The following is a 23,038-nucleotide window of genomic DNA, read 5'->3' as shown; positions in this document are numbered from 1 at the left end:
TAGGAACTTCGATCAAGGCATCGTTGACGACACGGTGGTTGCTGACCGAGACGGTCAAAACCATGTGATCGTCATCAAAACTAAAACTCCGATAATGGTAACGGTAGATGACGATGTCACTGAAAACAATAAACAATGCCGTTGGCGAGTGTAGTGGTAGAGACAAAATATTTTTCGAAAAAAAAATCTTAGTCTCTAGATACTATGTTGAGTATAGCAAAAACTATGTGTAAGATTTATCTGTGAATATACACATAAGATACTCTATTTATAATAAAAAAAATATGACTAAAATCAAAATAAAAACAAAAATTAATAATGAACTAAAAATAAAATATAAAAGTAATATATCTAACATTTATAAAATCAATTTTGCAAATATGAAAAACAAAATTTCAATATGCAAAAAGCTAAGATAAACCATGTGGAATATAGGGAATTTGGAATTCAACATATAAAAAAGAAAGAGATGAAAGCATTATTCCGCTTTGAAATACATCATTAGGCAAAGAAATTGTAGCTGTACCCATCTTTAATTTTTTTTTTATTCACATTCATCCCACCGTACTGATAAACTTGAGATTACATATAACTCTTTTCATTTATTATAAAGGTTTATAATAGCGGTTTTATTTCCTATTAAATAAAATAAAAAAGAGTTTTAAATAAACTAATAAAAAATATATTTTTTACTATTTCAAAACAAAAAACAAATTAAAAATAAATTTATAGTTTAATATTGAAAGGTGAAATTAAAAAAACAGAATAAGTAAATATCAAATTAATCAAATTTTGTTGAAGAGGTTAGTTTGCCTATCACTTCTTATTAAAATAATAATTAAAAATTGTGTAAATATTTTGAATATTCAAAATAATTAATATTTTTATTTTTATTTTTATTTTGAAATTTTAAAATTTTACGTATTTAAATTAAATAATCATAAAATATTTTGAGTTCTATAAGGAGAGGTATAAATGAGATTAAAAGAGTTAGAGAAAGTTGGATATGAAATAAGGCATAATTTCTTGTGAAAACTCACCAATAAAAAATTGCATGTGTTTTCCTAGTACTTAGAAGACATATTTTGAAGACATATATTAAAACAATTTATATTAAAATTTGTCAAATTGGTTTTGAACGTACATGTTAATCTTGGAACGATGGTCCGAGTGGCAAAGAAATATAAATGATTCATGTAAAGCCTATGAAAAATATTCACTTTCATAACTAGTAGTAATTTTTATTAGTATTATTATTAATAATTTTTATGGATAGAAAATATAATTAATAAAAAAATTGTGGTTCAAAATTTTGGGAACCTATTTTAAAAGGTTTTGTTAAAATAAAAAAAATAATAGTGAAAAAAAAATGAACAGTGAAAAAAAATGAACAGCACAACGAGATAAGCTCTCCACGGTGCTATGGAGTAGAAGATAAGAGAAGGTGGATTAAAGTATTATTTTTTAATAAAATAATATTAAAAAAAAGAAAATCTAAATAGTAAAAGGTTTTTTGTGGCTATACATAGCATGGGGAAGGGACTGCATAGAAAAGAAGAGAGAATGGAAGATAAATTTAGAAAAAGAGAGAAGAAAGAATTAGGAAGTTTTGGTTGGAAACATAATAGAGATTTGGGAAGTTTTTCTAGATCAATCTTCAATCAAAGAAAATAATTCTGGAAAAGAGATAAGGGGAGTTATTTTATATTATGATCTAATATTGTTGTATAACTATTCATGTTTTGAAATTTTATGTGAATAAGGTTAATAAAAAACCTATGTGCTTATTGTATAATTATCCATATTTGAATTTTTGCATTAATATTATGTGTTGTTGTTTTGAATATGTGAATAAGAAATTTGTTAAGAACTAGTTGAGGAATATTTTGGTTAGAAAAAACCTAGTACTTTTAAGTTGTCCATTGTGACACACCTCTTTTTCCTAGAAGTCTACTCGACGAGTTTTCAACTTAATTTTTATCGAACAGATTATGTACTGTTAAGTTATTTTGTAATATATTCCCTTTGGTATTAAATCTGTGATGGATGTGTTTTATCATATTGGATATGAATTTATGCATCTGAACATGGTATGAGTTTTGTGGAGGAATTTTGTAGTGGCATGGTATGAGTTGATGAATATGAAAATGATATGAGTCTCGTGGAGAGATTCTGTAGTGACATGGTATTAGTGTACACATTGATGTGAGGGTCCTGATGGAAATGTCATCGTCATACTGTAATAACTCTTCAGTCTCAAGTAAAGAAGGATGAGTTATGTGGTGAGAGGAGCAAGAAGTCTTAGGCTATGTTCCATTTTGGACATAGGCTAACCTTGTGGTAACAAGTTGGATTATGTTTTTCCATGATTTTTGTTGTATGGGGAGGGTAGGTTACCACAAGTGTACGACCATCTTCCATCAATGTTCTATCCGGATAATAGAGTCTAGTATAATGATCATGTGCATCTTGCATGAATTGTATTGTGAATGAGTTATGTGCAGTAGTGGTATTATGTCTCAATGTAATAGTCTTTTGCATGGCATTTCACTCTTACTTATTTGTGTTTGTACTGGAAAATTATATTTGTGCAAGATCGTATAATGTACGTGTTACATGGGAGTAGATGAGAAAATGATGTCTGAACCAATACAAGTGATGAGGGAGGCAGAAAAATAGTAAAGAATAGGTTCAGATTATCTTTTTGAGTGTTGCAGTTGAAATATGAGTTTAAAAAAAAACTGTATTATGAAACCATTTATATACTTCCTTGTGGATATTTATATAAATGTTACAATATATATGAAATATCCAAGTGTGAGAATTTGGGATGTTACATTCTAGTATCTCTTAAATAAAATATATTTTCTAAAATATTAGTATTTAAAATTGAATTTATTGATAAAATTAAATAGTTTTTAAGAAAAAAAAGTATAATTGTAAACTAAATTTTTAGATCTTGTTAAACTTGGGTCTTAAATATCTTTGGAAGAGATCACATCAAAATTTAGCTTTTACTTTGTAAACTCAATTATTAATTTCAACCACTTAGTAATTGAATTTCAAACACCAACTTAGAAGAGGGGAAAGAAGGTAAAAAAAGATCAAAAGATTTTAAGATAACAATACTAAAAAAAAAAGTTAACCTTTATACTTACTCATAAAATAACAAGATAAAAGAATGCAGAAAGTTATAACAGGATTCGGCATAATCTCCGTAACTTCACTAAATTCACTAAAACTTCACTAAATTCACTAAAACAATGATTCTAAGGTGCAACAAAATGCTGGCAAAAAGAGAGAGTTTGGAAATTTCAACACAGGATGAGAAAAGTGAGAAAATGTTTATGGATAAGATGGAAATAAACCAAATATGAACATAGAAGGTTAAAGGGAGGAAATTTACAATCAAGTTTGGAAATAAAGTTTGAAAAAAAGTTTGAAAAAAAGTTTATAAAATCAATTTTGGAAATAAAGTTCGAAAAAAAAGATCCTATGCAAAAAAACTAATATGAACCATAAGATAAACCATTTGAAACTAAGGGAATTTGGAATAATATAAAGAAATCTTGAATATAACTTTAACGGTTTAATTGATTCAAAGGTCCCTATTTGTGCAGTTTTGCGTCAATTAAGTCTATGTATTTTGAAATAACTCAATTTGATATCTATTCATGAAAAATTGAAGCAATACAATCCCTGCTGACGGTTTTGACAGGTGGCTAGGTGAGGTGACATTTGAAAAGCATGTGGCAGAGCCGTCACTCAAACCGCACTAACACCAAGCCGCCACACTCAAACCGCACTACCACCAAGCCGTCGTCGCAGAGCCACCCCAACCTGAACACCGAATCGCAGAAACAAAACCCTAGCCGCTGCGACTACCACGCTCATCACCATCAACACGCAAGCTTCTTCATCCGGCAACCATGGCAGCCCAAAGCGCCGTCACCACCATCCTCGCTGGCAACTGTCCTCTCCAACGCGTCATCAACGCCCAAGCCGTCATTGCATAACCACCATCTCGCACCTTCATCTTCTCCAACAAAACCACCACAACGCCGCCACATCACTCCGTCACCACGACCCAAAATTGCGGAAGCTTCGAGCCTCACTCACGTAGACCATCATCGTGAGGTCGCCATCAACACCTCGTCATCCTCCAAGCTCGTATCGGACCACCACCATGAGCAGCGCCTCTTCTTCATTCATGCGCAACCATGGCCATCTTCCATTGATGCTTCGTGCCGCCATCCTCACCACCTGCACTCAGAAAAATCAAAGGACCAACAACCATCACACACACAGAGACCCAATTCGAAGAAACCCTTCGAACTCTGAATCGCCATCCGCAAGAGGCCACCACCACAAGCTTCTGCCTCGCACTTACAAAGAGAGGAAAACCTAAGAGGAAAACCTAAGATGACAACCAAACAACAGAGAGACCAGCAACCACCCTCCAGGAATCGCGCCGCCATGAAGAAGAAACCTCAATCGCGCAATCAAACGTGCAACCAGCCAAGCACCGTGAGTGACTACCTTATCTCCATCAACGATATTCCTTCTCTCGTTCCTGACGACGCAAGTTCTTTTTCTCCAATTTGGCAAACCCTAATTTTGGGTGGGGAAGGGATGACACGTGCCACGTACTTTTCAAATGAAATGCCTCCTCATCTAGTCATTAGACAATAATTTTGACGCCGTCCACATAATTTAACGACAAGGACTGTATTGCTTCAATTTTTCATGAATAGGAACCAAATTGAATTATTTCAAAATACAGGAACCAAATTGACGAAAAACTGTACAAATAGGGACTTCTGAATTAATTAAACCTAAATTAAATAAAATGGTGTTTTTGAATAAACTAATAAAAAATATATTTTTCAACATTTAAAAAAAAACAAAAAAAATTATCAAACGAATCAAATTAGTTTGCTTATCACTCCTTATTAAAATAATAATTAAATATTAGTTTAAATATTCAAAATGATTAATTTTTTTTATTTTGAAAATGTAAAATTCTATATATTTAAATTAAATAATCATAAAAATAAAGATACAAATTTTGACTTCGGTATAAATTAGATACAAAGAGTAGAAGAAAGTTGGATATGAAATTAGGATTTGAGAAATACAAATTAGAATTTGAAATAGAAAAAAATGCAAAAGTGGTGAATCATGTAAAGTGACAATTTCATGTGCAAAACTTAACCAATAAAAAATTGCATGTGTTTTCCTGCATTGTCACACACCTTGTGAAAATTTTAGCTAACCAGGAATTATAAACTCATACTTAGAAGACATATATTAAAACAATTTATATTAAAATTTGTCAAATTTGTTTTCAACGAGTAATTATATTGGTTAATCTTGGAACCATGGTAAGTGGCAAAAAAATATATTTTCTATAATATGAGTATTTCACTTTTAATAGATTAAAATTGAAAATAATTTTATTGATGAAATTAACTAGTTTATAAGAAAAAAAAAGTAAAAACATTTGCAAACTAAATTTTTAGGTCATTCAACCTTAGATATATACATAAACTTATAGATTATCTCCTCCAGCAAGTTATTATCGGTTATAAAAAAAATTAATATTTCCACTTAGTCTTATTCATAAGAAAATATTAAAAAAATATAACTTAATAAATCGTATTTACTAACAAGAATCCTTTAAAATGAAATTAAAAACTGAAAAAGATGTTCAAATAATACTTGAAAGGCAAATTCTCCAAAATACAACATCAGTTTTAATGAGAAAAAATTAGATTAAAAAAGAAACACAAAACTAACTAAAAGCAGATATATAACATCTAATTCATCTGTTTATAACATCAACTCTAACTAATGGAGAGTTCTTATGTAAATACTGTACCATCGTGTTTACAGCTTCATCAGACGTTACACTGTATATATCACTTTTAATGACTCTAACTTTGGAAAAAAAGCAATTTGAGTTTCCTCTAAATTATGCTTTGACAGAACCTACAAATCATACATTGAATTCATATTACAATGGATATCTAGAAGCATTATTAGAACCAAAAAAACATAAACAAATGTAACACCTCTAAAATAAATGTAACTGCAGCATCAGGGAGAGTCAGTTCTTTTACATTAGAAAACTGCTTCAACCAAGATCCAACTTTAATATTTTCTGCTGAAAGATTGCAGAAATAGCTTTGACCAGTCATAGTTAGAAAACTAAGAATTGGAGTGGAAAGAAAAAATTTGTAAGGTTTTCTGTTCATATGGTGAAGACTCAGAGTGGAAAGATTAGAATTAGATATCAACAGTTCTTCGGTATCAGATCTGCATAAAGAACAATCTTTCAGGATCAAAGTATGCAGCAAGTTATAACATGAAAAGGGTTCAGCATAATCACCATAACTTGCACTGAAACAAAGATTTTCAAGGTGCAACACTTTTAAAGCTGGCAAAAGGAGAGAGTTTGGAAATTTCAAAACAGGATGATAAAAGTGCTTATGGGTAAGATGAAGATAAACCAAAGATGAACATGGGAGGTTGAAGGAAGGAAATTTAGAATCTAACATGTAGAAACAAAAATGCAGTGCCATCTGCTGAACATGATGCAATGCAGCATATGTGATGATCCTGTTCAGCTTCTTGACCTGAGAGGAACGGTGTAGAACAATATCAACTCTAGAGAAAGAAATTGAACCATCTCGACTAGAAAGAAATTGAGACACAAAGTTGTTAAAATCAATGACTCTTCTAAACTTGGACTTAATAGAAAAACTAGCCATACGCTTCCAAAGTTCTTTCCATTGTTTTGACAAGACACAAGTCTGCACTGCATACCTTGCGTCCATGGATTCCATTATGTGGAACAGAATGCTTAAAGGTAAGTCATTGATTTTGTCTATTGACTCTTCCTTCTTCGCCACTAACATCTGCATAACCTAATACAAAGTACAAATAGTTTAGGTTCAAAAATATATTTTGATGACAATATAGTACAAAATTGGTTGCACTATGACATTATCATAGAATGAGTTTGTTATTGAAATAGCAACAAACATGAATATGAATGTAAGATTAGAAAATACCATGAATAGTGTGATAAAATTGAAGAAGAAAACTTGGAGAAAGAAGGAAGGATGGGAAGCAATGCAAATTGGAGCACTAATAATCAAGAGTGTCTGTACAAATATATATATATATATATATATATATATATATATATATATATATATATATATATATATATATATATATTTGCATTCAAAAGTTCATAGATCCAAGTAAATCTTGCTTAAAAAAACTAAATAAACAAAAATTTTAAAGAAGAAATCCAACGTTGCATCTAATTGTATCATATAAAATACCAACAAAATTAATATATATAATTAAAAATTTGTTTTTTACATTTAAAAATATTCTTTATTTAAATAAAAAAAATATTATATTACCATAAAAAATTGAATGATAGAGCTAATAGTTTTTTTTTTTCGTTTTTAAAACATTATTTTTAAAAAACCTAATGTGTTTCGTTTTCCTCTAATTAAAACTAACAAAATATTAATTATTAACACGTAACAAAGTTGTAGTAAAATGAGCAAATAAAAAAACATAGAAGATACCATTAAAACAAAAACCAAAAAATAACTAAGTTTATATGAGTTGTGTTGATCACTTTGGTCTGTTATCAAATCTTTTACATCTATGAATATAACAAATTATAGCAAGCATAAATAACAACTTTTTGAAACACACATAAATGTAACAAATTAGAAAACACAAATAACACCTTTTTTTTAACATATGACGTTCTCTTATGTTTTCTCAAAAAAAAGTTTAGAAAAGACATTGTTTCAAATATCTAAAAGAGAAAATAAACCTATTTTGAGGCGTCAACTTCACTCTCGTCAAGCATTTAGGGATTTCTTCAAATTCAAATCCCAATTATTCTCCTAATTATTCCAAATTCCACATCCAAACAACGATGAAATTAAATAAAACTAACTATTAATATGTTATTCTAAAATAAAAATGTTGAGTTTTGATCTAAAAAGTTAACTTTTTTAAATATATAAATAAAACAAAACCAAGTCAACAATAGTAGTGTGCATTTAGTCATCTCAGCAATTCACGTATCAATTTTTTTAACTGTCCAACCAACTTATCAATTTTTTTAACTGTCCAACCAACTTAACAGAAATGTCTTTAAAATACCAAGACCTAACTTAACAGAATGTCTTTAAAATACCAAGACCTATATGAGACGATCCGATATCAGAAATAATTAAACCATTATAGTTTATATTAAACCATTACAAGTTTTTGTAATATATCAAAATTTATAATATATCAAAATTTATGTATTTCAAAAATAAAAGATAAAAATAATATTTATTACTCATTTCATTCCGATCACCTTTTTTTTCTCATTAAATATTTATGAAATTGTTATTAAATATTATTAGACTTTTAATCTTATAAATATATGAATTAATAATATAATAGTTCTAAATATTTATTCCTTTTTTAAATGAAACTTAAATTTAGTTAATAAATATAATAATATTTATATCATACATAAAAAAATATTGTCTGATTTAAAATAAAATAAAGCATAAAATATAAATATTTATTTGACTTAAAAGTAATAAAATTTAAAATGAAAATAAATTTTATTATGTAATTAAAAAAGTAAAAATATATAATTTAAATAATTAATACGCGCAAATTAAATTTTATTATTTTATTATTATTATTATTATTATTAATATTAATATAATAAAGTAATTTAATATATTATTTTAGTTTAATATGTTAAAAATAAAATACAAATAATAAATTTGATTAAAAAATTAATTTTAATCTGATTTAAACAATAAATTGAGAATGAATTAAATAATAAAACATATATAAAAATTAAATTAAATATAAATAGCACTTAACACTAACAATTACATGTAAAAATTAAAGATAAAACCTACATAAACTAACTAAAATACAAAAAGAAATATAATGTAAAAATAAAAACTATGAAAGATTTGATTTGATTAATAAAAACAAACGTACAAAATAGATAAATATAATCATTCATATACTGTTTATGCCATATTCCATGGATAAAACACACATTTCACAATTTATGTATTAGCCACATTTATCAAAACCTCAATTTGAAATCTTATTATTAAAAGATATAAAAAAGAAGTCAAATTCTTTTAGCATTAGCCTGGTACTTGGAATGAGTAAATAAATTTGAAAACAACGTTTGAATATTTAAAGAACGCAATTTATTACAAAATATTTTTATTAACACATTAACACACTAGCAGTGACATATAACATTACCGACTCAAAAGCATCATATACATAATAAAGAAACATGAAAATAAATTATCAGTGACTCACGTCAGACTTTCTTGCAAGAAAGAACCAGACACATTACACAGGTAGCAGACAAACAACAATAACATAAATCTAGACAAATTCACATCAGAAGATTCTTTAATTAGATGACTCCTGTAGTCTTCTTTCAGTTCCACCTTGGTGAAGATGTTCCACTTTTGTCTCATAATTCGTAGTAGAGGAATCTTTGTCCACATGCAAGCACAACAAAACGGAATATTTAACATAATACAGTAATGAGAAAGTAAAATCAGCAAAATATCATCATAATATAGAAAACCATGTTGGAGAGATTCATCATGAAAACAAACACTAATGATCATTACCTTCTAAGGATTGGTTCTCCACTGGATTGGTAATCAATGACCCAACCATTCCCTTAAGCTTATCAACCACACCTGTCCCTGGACTCTTCAGATACAGCTCTTGGTACCTTCTCTCAGTTTCTTCATCTTCACTTCCTAACCTTCTTTTCACTTCCTCTGATTCTGTTACCTTCCATACTGGTATCTGTTGGTCTACTCTTCTCTTAGGGTCTTCCTCTCTCTTATGCACTGCATCAGAAATCACTTTTTTCACACCCTCCTCAGTGACCTCCACTGGCTCCTTCTTATGCAAAGTCTCTGATATCACTTCAGAGAGAGCCCTGTCTTCAGGTGTAGGCCTCAGCTTGTCCGCCAAATAGTCCCTCATAGAAACACCCTTGTCTTGTTCTACAACTAAACTAGCATTTTCACCTGAAACATTGGATTTCACACCACTCTTTCCATAAACTGGACCTAGGTTCTCTGTCAGAGACTGCGCAACACTCTTTCCATATTCAGTTGGTGCAGCAGCATGCTCTCTTCTCTTCTCTTCATGTGCTGTTGTGGTGTCACCGAAACCGAGCTTGGAAGCTACGGTGTTTTTGGCTGATATAGCTTTATCAGCTACTGCAGAGGTTGCTGAAGAAATTGTTGATGGCTGCTCATTGCTTGTATTTTCTTGGTAGTTCTTTGTTTGTGTTGTTTCTGAGTTGGCACCGTATCCAAGCTTTGAAGCTACTGTGTTCTTGGCTGAGGCAGCTTTATCAGCTATCGCAGAGGTGGCTGCAGAGACTGTTGATGGTTTTTCTTCTTGATGCTTTGCTTGAACTGTTTCAGTGTCAGCACCATACCCGAGCTTGGAGGCAACGGTGTTTTTGGCTGAGACAGCTGTGTCAGCTATAGCCGAGGTTGCTGAAGAGATTGCGGATGGTTTTTGTTCTTCACGATGAGTCGTTTCAGGACCATATCCGAGCTTTGAAGCTACGGTGTTTTTGGCAGTGACAGCTTTATCAGCTATTGCAGAGGTTGCCGTAGAGATTGTCGACTGTTTTTCTTCTTCCCGATGAGTTGTTTCAGGACCATATCCAAGCTTTGAAGCAACAGTATTCTTGGCAGTGACAGCTTTATCAGCTATTGCAGTGGTTGCTGAAGAGATTGTTGATGGTCTTTCACTGCTTGTGTTTGTTTGAGTTGTTTCGTTGTCGGCACCATATCCGAGCTTGGAAGCTACTGTGTTTTTGGCAGCGACGGCTTTATCAGCTATTGCGGCTGTAGCTAATGAGACTGTTGATGGTTCTTCGTTGCTTATGTTCTCTTGCATCTGTGCTCGAGTTGCTTCGGTCTCATTTCGGTGGCCATATCCGAGCTTGGAAGCTACTGTGTTCTTGGCAGCGACGGCTTTATCAGCTATTGCGGCTGTAGCTAATGAGACTGTTGATGGTTCTTCGTTGCTTATGTTCTCTTGCATCTGTGCTCGAGTTGCTTCGGTCTCATTTCGGTGGCCATATCCAAGCTTTGAAGCTACAGCATTTTTAGCAGTGACGGCTGTATCAGCTATTGAAGCTGTTGCTGATGAGATTTTATCTGTGTAACTGCTCTCATTTGATGGTTTCTCCATTGATCCGTATTGGGATTCCTCCATATGTGTGGTGTTGTAGGCTTGTGGGGTTCTGGTTTGAGTTGAAAATTCTGGTAGAAATTGATCGTGGCTTCCAGACGAAGGATACTGGGTATTTTTCGTACCTGGACTAGATTGCTGTGGCAAGTGTCGGTCATGGATCGCGGTAGAAGGGTACTGGTCATGGTGTACAGATGAAGGGTATTGATCATGGGTTTTGGTGTAATGGGACTGAACATTAGGTTCGGTAGAGAATTCTGGTGTAAACTGAACATGTCTTCCCGTTGAAGGGTACTGATGTTTTGTTTCATCAAATTGTTGTGACAAGTGCTGGTCATGAGTTCTGGTAGAAGAGTGTTGCATATTAGGTTCAGTAGATGCCACTGGTGTAAACTGATCATGGCTTCTAGATGAAGGGTACGGAGTTTTTGTAGCATTGAGCTGTTGAGGCAAGTGTTGGTCATGAATTTTGGTCGAAGGGTGTTGAATATTAGGTCCGGTAGAAGACACTGGTGTAAACTGATCATGGCTTCCAGATGAAGGGGAATGAGTTTTTGTAGTACTGAATTGTTGAGGCAAGAGTTGGTCATGGATTTTGGTCGAAGGGTGCTGAATATTAGGTCCGGTAGAAGACACTGGTATGAACTGATCATGGCTTCCAGATGAAGGGTATTGAGTCTTTGTAGCACTGGATAGTTGTGGCAAGTGTTGGTCATGGAAATTGGTAGAAGGGTGCTGAATATTAGGTCCGGTAGAAGACACTGGGGTAAACTGATCATGGCTTCCAGATGAAGGGGAATGAGTTTTTGTAGCACCGAATTGTTGAGGCAAGTGTTGGTCATGGAAATTGGTCGAAGGGTGCTGAATATTAGGTCCGGTAGTAGACACTGGTGTGAACTGATCATGGCTTCCAGATGAATGGTATTGAGTCTTTGTAGCACTGGATTGTTGTGGCAAATGTTGGTCATGGAAATTGGTCGAAGGGTGCTGAATATTAGGTCCGGTAGTAGACACTGGTGTGAACTGATCATGTCTTCCAGATGAATGGTATTGAGTCTTTGTAGCACTGGATTGTTGTGGCAAGTGTTGGTCATGGAAATTGGTAGAAGGGTGCTGCATATTAGGTTCAGTAGATGACACTGGTGTAAACTGATCATGGCTTCCAGATGAAGGGTACTGAGATTTGGTAGCACTGAACAGTTGAGGCAAGTGTTGGTCATGGATTTTGGTCGAAGGGTGTTGAATGTTGGGCCCGGTAGAAGACACTGGTGTAAACTGATCATGGCTTCCAGATGAAGGGTGTTGAGTTTTTGTAGTACTGGATTGTTGTGACAAGTGTTGTCCATGGAATTTGGTAGACGGGTGCTGAATATTATGTCCAGTAGATGACACCGGTGTAAACTGATCATGTCTTCCAGAAGAAGGGTATTGATTTTTTGTAGCACTGGATTGTTGTGACAAGTATTGGTCATGGCTTTGGGCTTGAGGGTAGTGAGTTTTGGTTGGTTTGGACAACACTGGTGTAAACTGGCCATGACTATTGGGGTATTTGGTTTTGACTTCACCAGAAAGTTCTGGCAAGTGTTGGCCATGGCTCTGAATAGATGAGTAATTAGTTGCACTAGACAGCTCTGGTGCAATTTGGGAGTGGCTTCCAGCAGAAGAGTGGTGAGTTTCAGTAACAGTTGGAAAGAGGTTTGGTTGGTCTTGGTTTGGCTCATAAAGAATAGTCATCCTGGAGAAAGATTTCTCAACTGGGGTAATGTCAATTTTTGCTCCACCTTGAGATTAAAAAAAATGGCATGATAATAGATTAGAATCAAATCAAGGCATGTGAAGATGCCTAATCTCATGGCACACAAATATAGTTCATGTTAAATCTTGGTCCAACTTACCTGCCCCAGTTGGATCTTTGACTTTGGTTTGATGATTTGGTGGAGCATATGCTTGAGGTGCCCTTCGTGGAGCATGAGGATCTTCCTCCAAGTGAATTTGTTCCTCCAGATTGACCTTAGTATGCACTACTTTCTCTACCTCAACAAATGTCATAGTTGGCTCAGTGGCTCCGCTTTGATTAACTCCAGTAGTTGGAGAAACAACCACTACTCTTGGTTCCTGATGAGGTTCTCCTCCCATAACTGCTATACCTCCTAAATTAACTCCACTTCTCCCAATAGCATCGACTTTCCCTCGTGCTGCACCTCTATCAGGTGCACTGTCGTAAACTGCAGAACAATCATGTAAATCATTATCTAACCCAAAAAATCATTTTCTTCTTCATTATTCTCATTATAAGGCTTCAATCTTCTTCAAAAATACTAAATTGTCAGATTTTATCTTAAAACTTGTTGTTACTAAATAAAATTGTTCAAAAGGTATATAATGATTAATTCAAATGTGCTACAAAAGAACTTACTCGGTGCTCTGTGGACTACATCGTCGTCATCTTCTTCATCCAAGTCATGATCATCAGGGATATGCTGATCTTCATAGTGATATTCATGGCCACGTTCATGGTCATTATGACCATGCTTTGTGATGGAGTCCTTAATTTTCTTGGCCTTTTCTTTTACTTTCTTCATAACCGTCTTCTTCTCATGGTCATGCTGGTTGTGTTCATCCCCATGTGCCACTACATCCAAAATTTCAAGCATAAACCAAAGAAACTTCAATACAGAAAGTAAATATCACAGGTTAATCAAATCAAACTTTCAAATTCCAAATAAATGAATTTTGTACCTCCTTGCGGCCCAACGTTGTGAGGATTGCGGTGATGTTGATCGTACTTGTGCCCCTGAGTTTGAACTGCTCTTGAATCCATGACTGAATATAACTTTTTCTGGTGTACTCGGTGAGGAATGTTTCATGACAAAGGTTTATAATAACAAAGCTTTTATAAAGAAGAACATGAAACTGTGTTTTGCCACCTTTGCATGGCTGTGTCGTCTCCAAACTGGAGACACGTGTGACATAACCGACACCCCTTTGTCACTTGACATGTGTATACCAACTTTGACACGTGGCTCGTTCTCATACACCGCGAGAGGTTTTGAAGTAAGAACAAACCGTTTTTAGATAGTAGATAGATGTTACTACAGTTGTGTCAATAGAATGATGTATTTTACATAGAACACATGACAGTACAGGAAAGTTCAAGTAGTTTCATTTCTCTTTTCGTTAATTCAGTGAGTTGACACGAATGGTATTCGCCTATACCTTGGACATGAAGCATCCGAAAGAGTGAATACAAAAGTGAAAAATCCATAAATATTAAACTTGTGGTTATCGTTTTAATATAATTTTTATGGACTGTGAGAACCATTTTTATTTAAATATTCAACTCTATAAATTCAACTTACATAATCAATATATAGAATTTAAAGTATTATGAAAATGAATTTATATCGATATACACGCCGATAAAAGCAAAATAGTTTTTAAAACAATAAATTACCCTTGTGTATATCAAGTGTGATAATTAATTGTTACACGATAAATCTAGATATAACAGAGGAGATAGAAGAAAAATATATATTTATATTTTGATTTAAAGTTTTATTTTAAGTGATATAAATTATCTATGAAGAGACAAGTTTATTTTGAACTTTTTTAATGTAAATATTAGTAGTAATATATGTTGCATTAATAAATAAAAAAATATTTTTTATTTAATAAAATAGTAATTAAGCAACTTTCTTCTTTTTTAAAATAATTAATTCTCTTGCTTTAAAAATTTAATCTTTGAAAAAGTATTTTTAAATTTTAATTGAGATTAGTTTTATTGAAAGAAAAAAGTTAATAAAATCCAAGTCGGTCCAACGATTTCATCTCTTAAATATCGTGAAGGCCCATGCAGTTAGGAAGGCGCGCCAAAAATTAAAATATCCATATATCTTATTACAGTTGTCACCTACATGTTCAGATATATTGATTATTAATATCTTTAAATTTCTGTAATAAATTACTTAATTTCTTTTTCATTAACAATTACATTAGTCTCATAGAAAATAATAATTAATTTATAAATAAACTATGTTATTTCGAAGAAGAAATGTATACATGATTTAAAATAATCGTTTTTAGAAATAAGGGTTAAATATTTTTTAGTCTCTTAACTATCATACGATCTTGGGTTTAGTATTTGAAAGTTTTGTTCATTTTAGTTCTCGTAGTTTTGAAACTGTTATAAATAGTTCTTAAATTTGAATGATGTTAACTTTTGTTTGACGTGGCTAACGGTCAGCCCACGTCTCATGCCAAATTCCCTTTTTATTCTCTACCACATTGGTTTTTTCATTTTAGAAATCAGATTAAATATGTTAAGTTCGTGCATTGTGTATTAGTTGGTTCAACCTAGATTCATCATCTCTTATAAATGAGATCTGAAGCAAGTGTGCTATTCATCTTGTTCAACCTAGCTTCATATTTGAAGGTTTGAAGAAAGCTGAACATTTGAAGGTTGGAGTTCGTCTTGTTCACGAGGTAAGTTCATACATTTTGTTTTGGTCTTCTTCGTGGGAATATATCGATTGGGGGTATAGGGTTTTCGTGGGAACAGTGGGAAGTAAGTTGATGATGAGATTTCTTTGTTGTAGTGAAATGAAAGGTGACAGTGGAGGAAATGGTTGGACGTGAAGGACGATTGGTTCGAGAAAGTCGCAAAGTTGTGGATCTTCTTCTCGGTTACCAGCTAGATTGCGTGGTTGTGATTATTTTACCGATGTTGCTTTTGAAGGCAACTACTTTGAAGAACAAAGGAAGATTATTTTACTGATGTAGAAATTGGGCAGTAAGTGACTAAATCCTTCAGTTCATGTGCTGAATTTTTTATTAATGGTGTGTTTTTTTTTATTGCAGAGTAATTCAAGTTGTAATTACTTTGAATGGGTTGATGAAGGAAATTTTTAAATTGAAGAAAGCTTTGAAAGAAAACATGAAGAAGTTGAAATGTCTTTGGAAAATGAAAAACTTGTACTTGATCTAAGGAAGAAGAACAACAAGCTGAAGAGGAAATTAGAGCAAGAGAAAAAAGTTGGGAAAATGATTTTGTTGTTGTTTGTTTTGTCATGGGCGTTAACAATTTTCTTTTGTATTATGTTTTTGTTTAAGATGAATTGTAGTTAAGAATTATGGTTCAATAAAATGAAGTACTACAGTATGTCTCCAAATTGTGCTTGATGATGTTACTGTTGTCCTTGATGATGTCTTTGACAGAACACAAATGTTCTTGTTATATAATTAATGGAATCAGTTTAATTGTATCACAATGGCAACGCATCAGAGTATCCTGCTTGAATTAGAACATGATAAATAAAGTTGAAAATAGATAGCAGCAGACAACACATGATAAATAAAGTTGAAATTCAACAAATTAAAAGTAATTGAAGTGGTCTCATACTATTAAGTAAGATAAGTAATTTAAGTGGTCCTTTACCACTGACAAAAAATATTGTGCAAGCACTACTATTGTTCCCTAAGTGGTCCCATACAATTACATATGCTGCTAGATGATAAAAACTGACTGTACCTACTACTAATGTTCCCTAAGTGGGTGATAGTGACTTGCAAAATACATTAAAAATAATGTTTGGCTACACTAAATCTTCAATTGGTACTAGCTTGGGACCCTAGATGTTGTGCAGGCAATAGTCGTGAGGATGTTCTTCTTCCACCTTGGTTAGTTGATGCAGGTCGTCCTTCACTGCCACTTGTTCCAGGTTGTGATGTTGTTGGAGGTCCTCTTGGTTGAGAAGTCTCCCTTCCCCTTGTTGATGTTCCTCCACCTTATGACGTTGATGGAGCTGGTTGTGCTTCAGAACCTTCTACAGTGGAAGTTCCCCTGCTGCTGCCAGATCGTCTTGCACTTGAAGTGTCCCTTGTGTTCTGTCAATGGAGTAAGCAACATTGCAATCAATTGTTGTGTAAATAATTATGAATGTCTAAATAACTGAAGTTGTAAAAGAGTTATTTTTACCCTTTTTTCTTTTCTTTCCCCTTTTACATGTTCTTACATTACATTCTTACCAGGGTTTTGACCCTAAATGTTTCCTTCCCTCCAACCTTGCTAGCCATAATAAGAAAGCCACAATTGTTTTTGCAAACTGCCCTTACTCTATTCAGATCATTCTTCACAAACTTCAACTCTTTTCCATTTAATACACTATGCTCCATTAGTGCATTTTTAAACTCTTTTAATGAACATAACTTCATTCCCAATTCGAATTTGAAGTTCTTGTTCATATCATCTTGTCTATACTTTTGAAACTCTCCCCTTTTGAACCTCACATCCTCATCACTTTCTACATCTGAATCCAATTCATCACTATTGTATTCTTCATTGATGTCATGCTCTCCAACTTCTTCATTCATTATAAATGAACCTTCCCCAACATTGCCTCTTCTACTCACGCGTTTCTTCTTTTCTTTCATTTTATTCCACCTATCCAAAACTGGATTAATGTTTCTACGAACTTGGTCCACCCTATTATTCTCAACACCAAACCCATCATCATCATTTGCCATTCTTTCCTCTTCACTGTCATCCAGCCATGCTGCAGCTGAAGCTTCTACTTCCCCCTCAACCACATTCCTCCCTTCCTCTTCTTCATGAAGATAATCTTGTTCCTCACCACCATCACACTCTTCCTCTTCCTCACCCATTTCAACCTCTTCTACATGCACATTAACATGTGAACCTTGTTGCTCAACACATTCACCCTCTGAATGATATTCCTCAGCACCATCACCCACTTCCAGACCCATTCCACCCTCTTCTACAATCTCAGGCACTTCTTCCTGATGTAAATTAACCTCTTTGTCACCCACTTTGGAAACCACTTCCTCCATCTCCTCTATGTGTCCTTCATCTGCCTCTTCATCACAAGTAAGAAACTGAACTTCCACTACCTCACTACGAACATGTTGAACATAGATTTATACCTCTTCCTTATTCTCCTCTGCATAGTTAGCCAAGTACAGTGCTTCCTTGTCATCACTCAGTATTATGAGATTATTCATCAACTTTTGTTTCGACCCCTTCCAGCATAGCTTGAAGTCTGCGTCATACTTAAATTCTTTTACTATTCCAACTGTTTCAAAATACGACCAACGATCCGAATAAACTCCTTTCATCACATGTATATCTCCTCAAACATACTGTAGCCCCTTATTATTAACAAAGTTGCCCATGTGATGCACAAAGACGTCGAAAACCATTTCTAGACTTACATTCAGACATCAACATTTTACACCCAAATTGGACCAACCATAAGCGAAAAACAAAAACAATAATTTACCTTGATTGCTTACGCCTGTCTTTCACACCCAACGTTTCTTTCACGACCACCGCAAGGAACACCGCAACACCCACCTTGATAGAATGACTCCAGTAATATGTTTCGAGTACAATGGTTGGAATACAATGGTTGGAGTAAACCTAGTTTTCCCCAATTGAAAAAAAGTAAGTTATGAACCCTAATTGCTAATCTGATTTCATAAACCTCACGTGCCAATGACTTAATCTCATCAATATAAAGAAAAAAAGAACGTGGCAGAGAATAAACTCATACCTAGCATCAGACGGGGCTGGCCGTTAGCCACGTCAAACAAAAGTTAACGCCATTCAAAATTAGGGACTATTTATAACAGTTTCAAAACTATAAGAACTAAAATGAACAAAACTTTCGAATAGGGACTAAACCTAAAATCACGTGATAGTTAAGGGACTAAAAACATATTTAACCCTAGAAATAATAAAAAACAAATAAAATAACAAAAAAATATATATTTTATATTATTTATTTTCCATTTTCTTTTTAAGTTAAACAAAGTTACCTTCGGCTAATTGTTTTTCCTTTTTTCTTTGTTTATTTTGTTCTACTTTCTCTGTTTATTTTTTCTTCCCTACCCAACATACGATGAAGCTTAATTAGTCACTTTTTGTTCTATTAATATATTTAGAAAAAAATTAAACAAAAGGTATTGAAAATTAATTTTTACATTTAATATAGTTAAAAGAAATCCTCCCTAGCTTACAAAAAACTATATCAACAAGAGAAATCGAGAAATAAACACAAAAATGTCTAGGCTTATCTCAACAGCATCGGATCCAGAATTCGGGTCATCGGAGGCAATCTATCATGATTCGGTTCTTGTACCGCTCCGAAGTCCAAATATCACGTGCTATAAATAACAAACTTGGCGCCAAAGTTCAATTCAATTTCCCAGTCCGTTAGCACCTGTTTCAGAAGATGCGAACTCGCTTTCTCAACAAAGACTACTTCGCTCTTCCTCCATCACAAACCATTCCTTTCCTCTACCTTCCTGTCCCTCGTCTCCCTCCGACAGCGCCCTCCTCCGTCCATCACCACCTCCGCTTTGATCCTCCCCTCAATCTCTCCCTCCACCTTGAACCCTTCCCCGTACAAGCTGCGCTAACTGCCTTCCTCGCTGCTGTCCTCCCACACCGAATCCGCATCCACTCTCGAGATCTCGCTGCTTTTGATCCCGCGGTAAGCTTCTAGAATCGAAATTGCTTTGTGAATTTTGATCTTGCGTTTGTTTCTGCTCGGAAAATTGTGATTCCATGTGCATTGCTTACTTACATATGCATCTTACCATTTCTGAGCGTGCTCGTGCTTTTTTTTAATGTTTTGATTGCGTTGCAGCAAGAGGCGGAGGTTATCTTCGAAGATCGTGGCTCCGCAACTGAAATTAAATCTTCGAATGTATATTTAATTAATTAATAAGCCTTGTTTGCGACAATTTTTGTTTATTTAGTTATATTTAGCAATATTATTGGCAGGAAAGTAAAACTATTGTGCTCGGTGATAAGAACGATGTTGTTTATGAGACGATCCAATTTGAGACACCTGAGCTTGACGTGTTCCTGGTGAGGTGTTTCTTTCTAATTTTATGGTTATATATGTATTATAAGATAAATTTTTCTGTTTTGAGCAATTTAACTCAACTTTTACTTTCGCTTCTCTATTTCACATTCGTCTCTTCGTATTTTAAAGGAAAATATATGTGTCACTGAGTCGGAGAGGATGCAAATGCTGTCTCAAACTCCAGAAGTTGAAAATAGCCCGGTAAAATGGTGTAATTTGTCAACAATCATGTAATCATTTGGTTTTTATTGTACATTGCGTTGTTGCTACTGGTTTGTGTATGAATATGAACTACTTAGAGTTATGGCAATTGAGTCCGTCAGTTATATTGGAATTATAACATTACGCCCTTGTTGTAAGCTTTGATCATGTGATTTCAAAGTATAAGATATTTTAATGCTTGTTACTATGTATAGTTTATACACGCAGGTTTCATACTTATTTATTTAATTGTTGTAGCTAATTCATTCGATTAGTGGACGAGCTAAATAGATTCTGTTTTAATTTTATCCTTGGTATGTTGATAACTTTTTGTATCATTCGGCATGGAATGTTCAAGCATAAGAATGAATTTGATCTTACCTAGGTCTTACAGTAATAGGATTACAAGGAAATATTTCATGTCTTTTTTAAAATTCCACTGATGTATTTGTCTCCAAGCGTCATGTAAAACAAGTTCTTCTGTTTTCCTTGAAGGAAATGCTCAAGAAGCCTGAACCATCAAAGCAGTACCCTTACGAGGCTCTGGAATCAGTATCTTTTGTTGAAGATGTGATTTCGGAGTACCTGATGGGGGAAAAGGCATATTCTCTAGAAGATCATATTTCTGTTCAGCAACTGCCTCGCTCTGACCAAAACATATTTCTTATTTTGGAAGTGGACGAGGGAGGTTTGGTAATTCCCACTGGCATATCTTTGGTAGGAGTAGTTGACTCGTATTTTGAAAATATCAAATCTCAACATTTTGATGAGCAATGTCAATCCATAGCAGAGGGCAAGGAACTTCTGGGTTCTATAAAGCATAGCATGATGGAATTTTTCTCAGATGAATGTGAATCAAGGAAGAGCCTTGAGTTATCAGATATGTTTCCCGAAAGCGATTTTATGAATATACTGGAAACTGAACATGTTAATGGGAGTACTGGCCTGCAGAGGACATCACATACTAATAGTGACTTGTTAGATAATCTTGTTACCTTCCAGGAGTTTGAGTTCCTTGATGAAGACCTAATGCAGGCCTTTGAAGCTTTCTACAAAACAAAAACTCCGGATGATCTAATAACAAAGGACTGTATGTTTAAGAAAGAGTTTAATTTCAAGAGTTTTGATGAATTGATTGTTAGCAATGAGATAGCGCTAACAGATAACACATTTAAATCACTGCCTGTACCTGTTATCTCTGATCAACAAAGGATGATAAATCTACATGACATTATTGGAGAACAAATTTCCAGCTTGAAGACCCGACCCCTCTCTGCATCTGATGGAATTTACCTAAACTGGGATCTACTTGAAGAAGATAGGTGCAATCGCAAGATTTCAAACTGGTATCAGGACATATTGGCCAAGATTGATCTGAACTACGAAGATTTTGTAGGTAAACCTTTTGATTATGGAAAATTGGTATTCGGTCTACTTTTCTGTGATGATACCAAAAGTGAATGTGAAACTAAACAAGATGAAGAGTTGCAGAAGATGCTTTCTGATTGCATGCCTCTCATTGACAATCATCCTGTAGAATTTGCTTCGGGAAAAATATTAGAACATGTATCTTTTAAACAAGGAAGTGGAGAACAATTACCTGAAAAAACGGCTGAGAGGGCTTCATTTTTATTTAAATCTATGTCAGAAATCAGCAATCTTGATTATTTCTTGAACCCTCAGAAAATGACTGGTGAGGGGAATTATAATTATGCAGTAGAGTCCAATAATACTAATGTTAGTATTCCAAAAGTTTCATCCACTGAATTGAAGGTCGATACACAGACACTGGGGTCCCATACTGTTCTGCATAGAGTTAAGTTGTCCGATAATATTGTGGCTCTGGCTGGATATTTTAAAGAAAGCTATCTAGCCATTTTGCACAGAGATACAGAAATGACAAAAACACATAAATCAAATGTAGATTATTTTAAATTTCTCAGTCTTCAAAGGCAGAAGCTGTTTGAATACCATGCAAATGGAAACAATATGGCCTTTATTGTATTATGTGCTATCAAACAGGCTGCTTGGTACTTGTGCTTCTATGGTCTCCATCCAGCATTCTTGTATTTAGACAAGTTATGTCAAAACTTAGACTATTTGAAATCAAGGTTAGGCATCCTCAAATCTTTGATCGAAGATGAAAAGAGGAAGGTGGACAACAATGTTACTTTGGCACACCCATCATTAACAATTGTGAAGGAAATTTTCCAGTCATACATCAAACGGGATAGTTTGAAAACTTTGATTGTGGCTGAAGAAGTATTCTGGTCCTCATTGAAAACTCTTCTCATTTCCCTGGGGTTATCATTCAGTGAACAAAATGGTCCTACAAGAAATCATCCATACGCCAATACTGGGCCTGAGGGCACAGATACTAAAATGAAAGAACTCATGATTTCTGACTGCTTGTTGGTTTCACACAGGTAAGCTTATTGTTTCAGGCTATTTTATTTATGTTTCATGCATAGAATTATTCTTTATTTTTCTTATACGTTTAGCATGTTTTCAAATTTCCTATTCTAAACGTATTATTTTCTTTTGGTATATGGATATGGAGCAGCAAAAATCCAAAATGGTGAGCAAACAAGGGGGCACTGCTTACATTTTTTGAAGGAAACTGCTTTCCTTTCAAT

The 23,038-nt window shown here is 33.7% G+C and overlaps 3 protein-coding genes across 4 annotated transcripts; 2 read left to right on the top strand and 1 right to left on the bottom strand.

The window, feature by feature from the left end:
• Positions 1-3,747: 3,747 nt before the first annotated feature.
• LOC128193795 (uncharacterized) lies at positions 3,748-4,341 on the top strand. The gene has a single exon (XM_052867903.1). The coding sequence runs from the start codon at positions 3,748-3,750 to the stop codon at positions 4,339-4,341; it is 594 nt and encodes a 197-aa protein (XP_052723863.1).
• A 4,911-nt stretch (positions 4,342-9,252) lies between these two features.
• Positions 9,253-14,211, bottom strand: LOC108346050 (uncharacterized). 2 transcript variants are annotated; one of them, XM_017584984.2, is made up of 5 exons: positions 14,053-14,211; positions 13,730-13,945; positions 13,209-13,538; positions 9,717-13,094; positions 9,253-9,575 (listed from the first exon to the last, which is right to left on the bottom strand). In XM_017584984.2, exons 1-5 carry the CDS (start codon positions 14,132-14,134, stop codon positions 9,490-9,492), a joined length of 4,092 nt encoding a protein of 1,363 aa, XP_017440473.2. In that variant the 5' UTR covers positions 14,135-14,211; the 3' UTR covers positions 9,253-9,489. The 2 variants fall into 2 exon arrangements, with proteins under 2 accessions (XP_017440473.2, XP_052723675.1); XM_052867715.1 differs by having other exon boundaries at positions 13,730-13,979; positions 14,053-14,174.
• A 6,779-nt stretch (positions 14,212-20,990) lies between these two features.
• On the top strand, positions 20,991-23,038 carry LOC108344128 (protein SHORTAGE IN CHIASMATA 1). The gene has a single exon (XM_017582593.2). It carries the CDS (start codon positions 20,991-20,993, stop codon positions 22,830-22,832), a length of 1,842 nt encoding a protein of 613 aa, XP_017438082.2. The 3' UTR covers positions 22,833-23,038.

The sequence above is a fragment of the Vigna angularis genome, chromosome 8 (assembly GCF_016808095.1).
Source record: "Vigna angularis cultivar LongXiaoDou No.4 chromosome 8, ASM1680809v1, whole genome shotgun sequence".
Taxonomy (NCBI): domain Eukaryota; kingdom Viridiplantae; phylum Streptophyta; class Magnoliopsida; order Fabales; family Fabaceae; genus Vigna; species Vigna angularis.
This window is presented reverse-complemented; position numbering and strand designations above follow the sequence as displayed.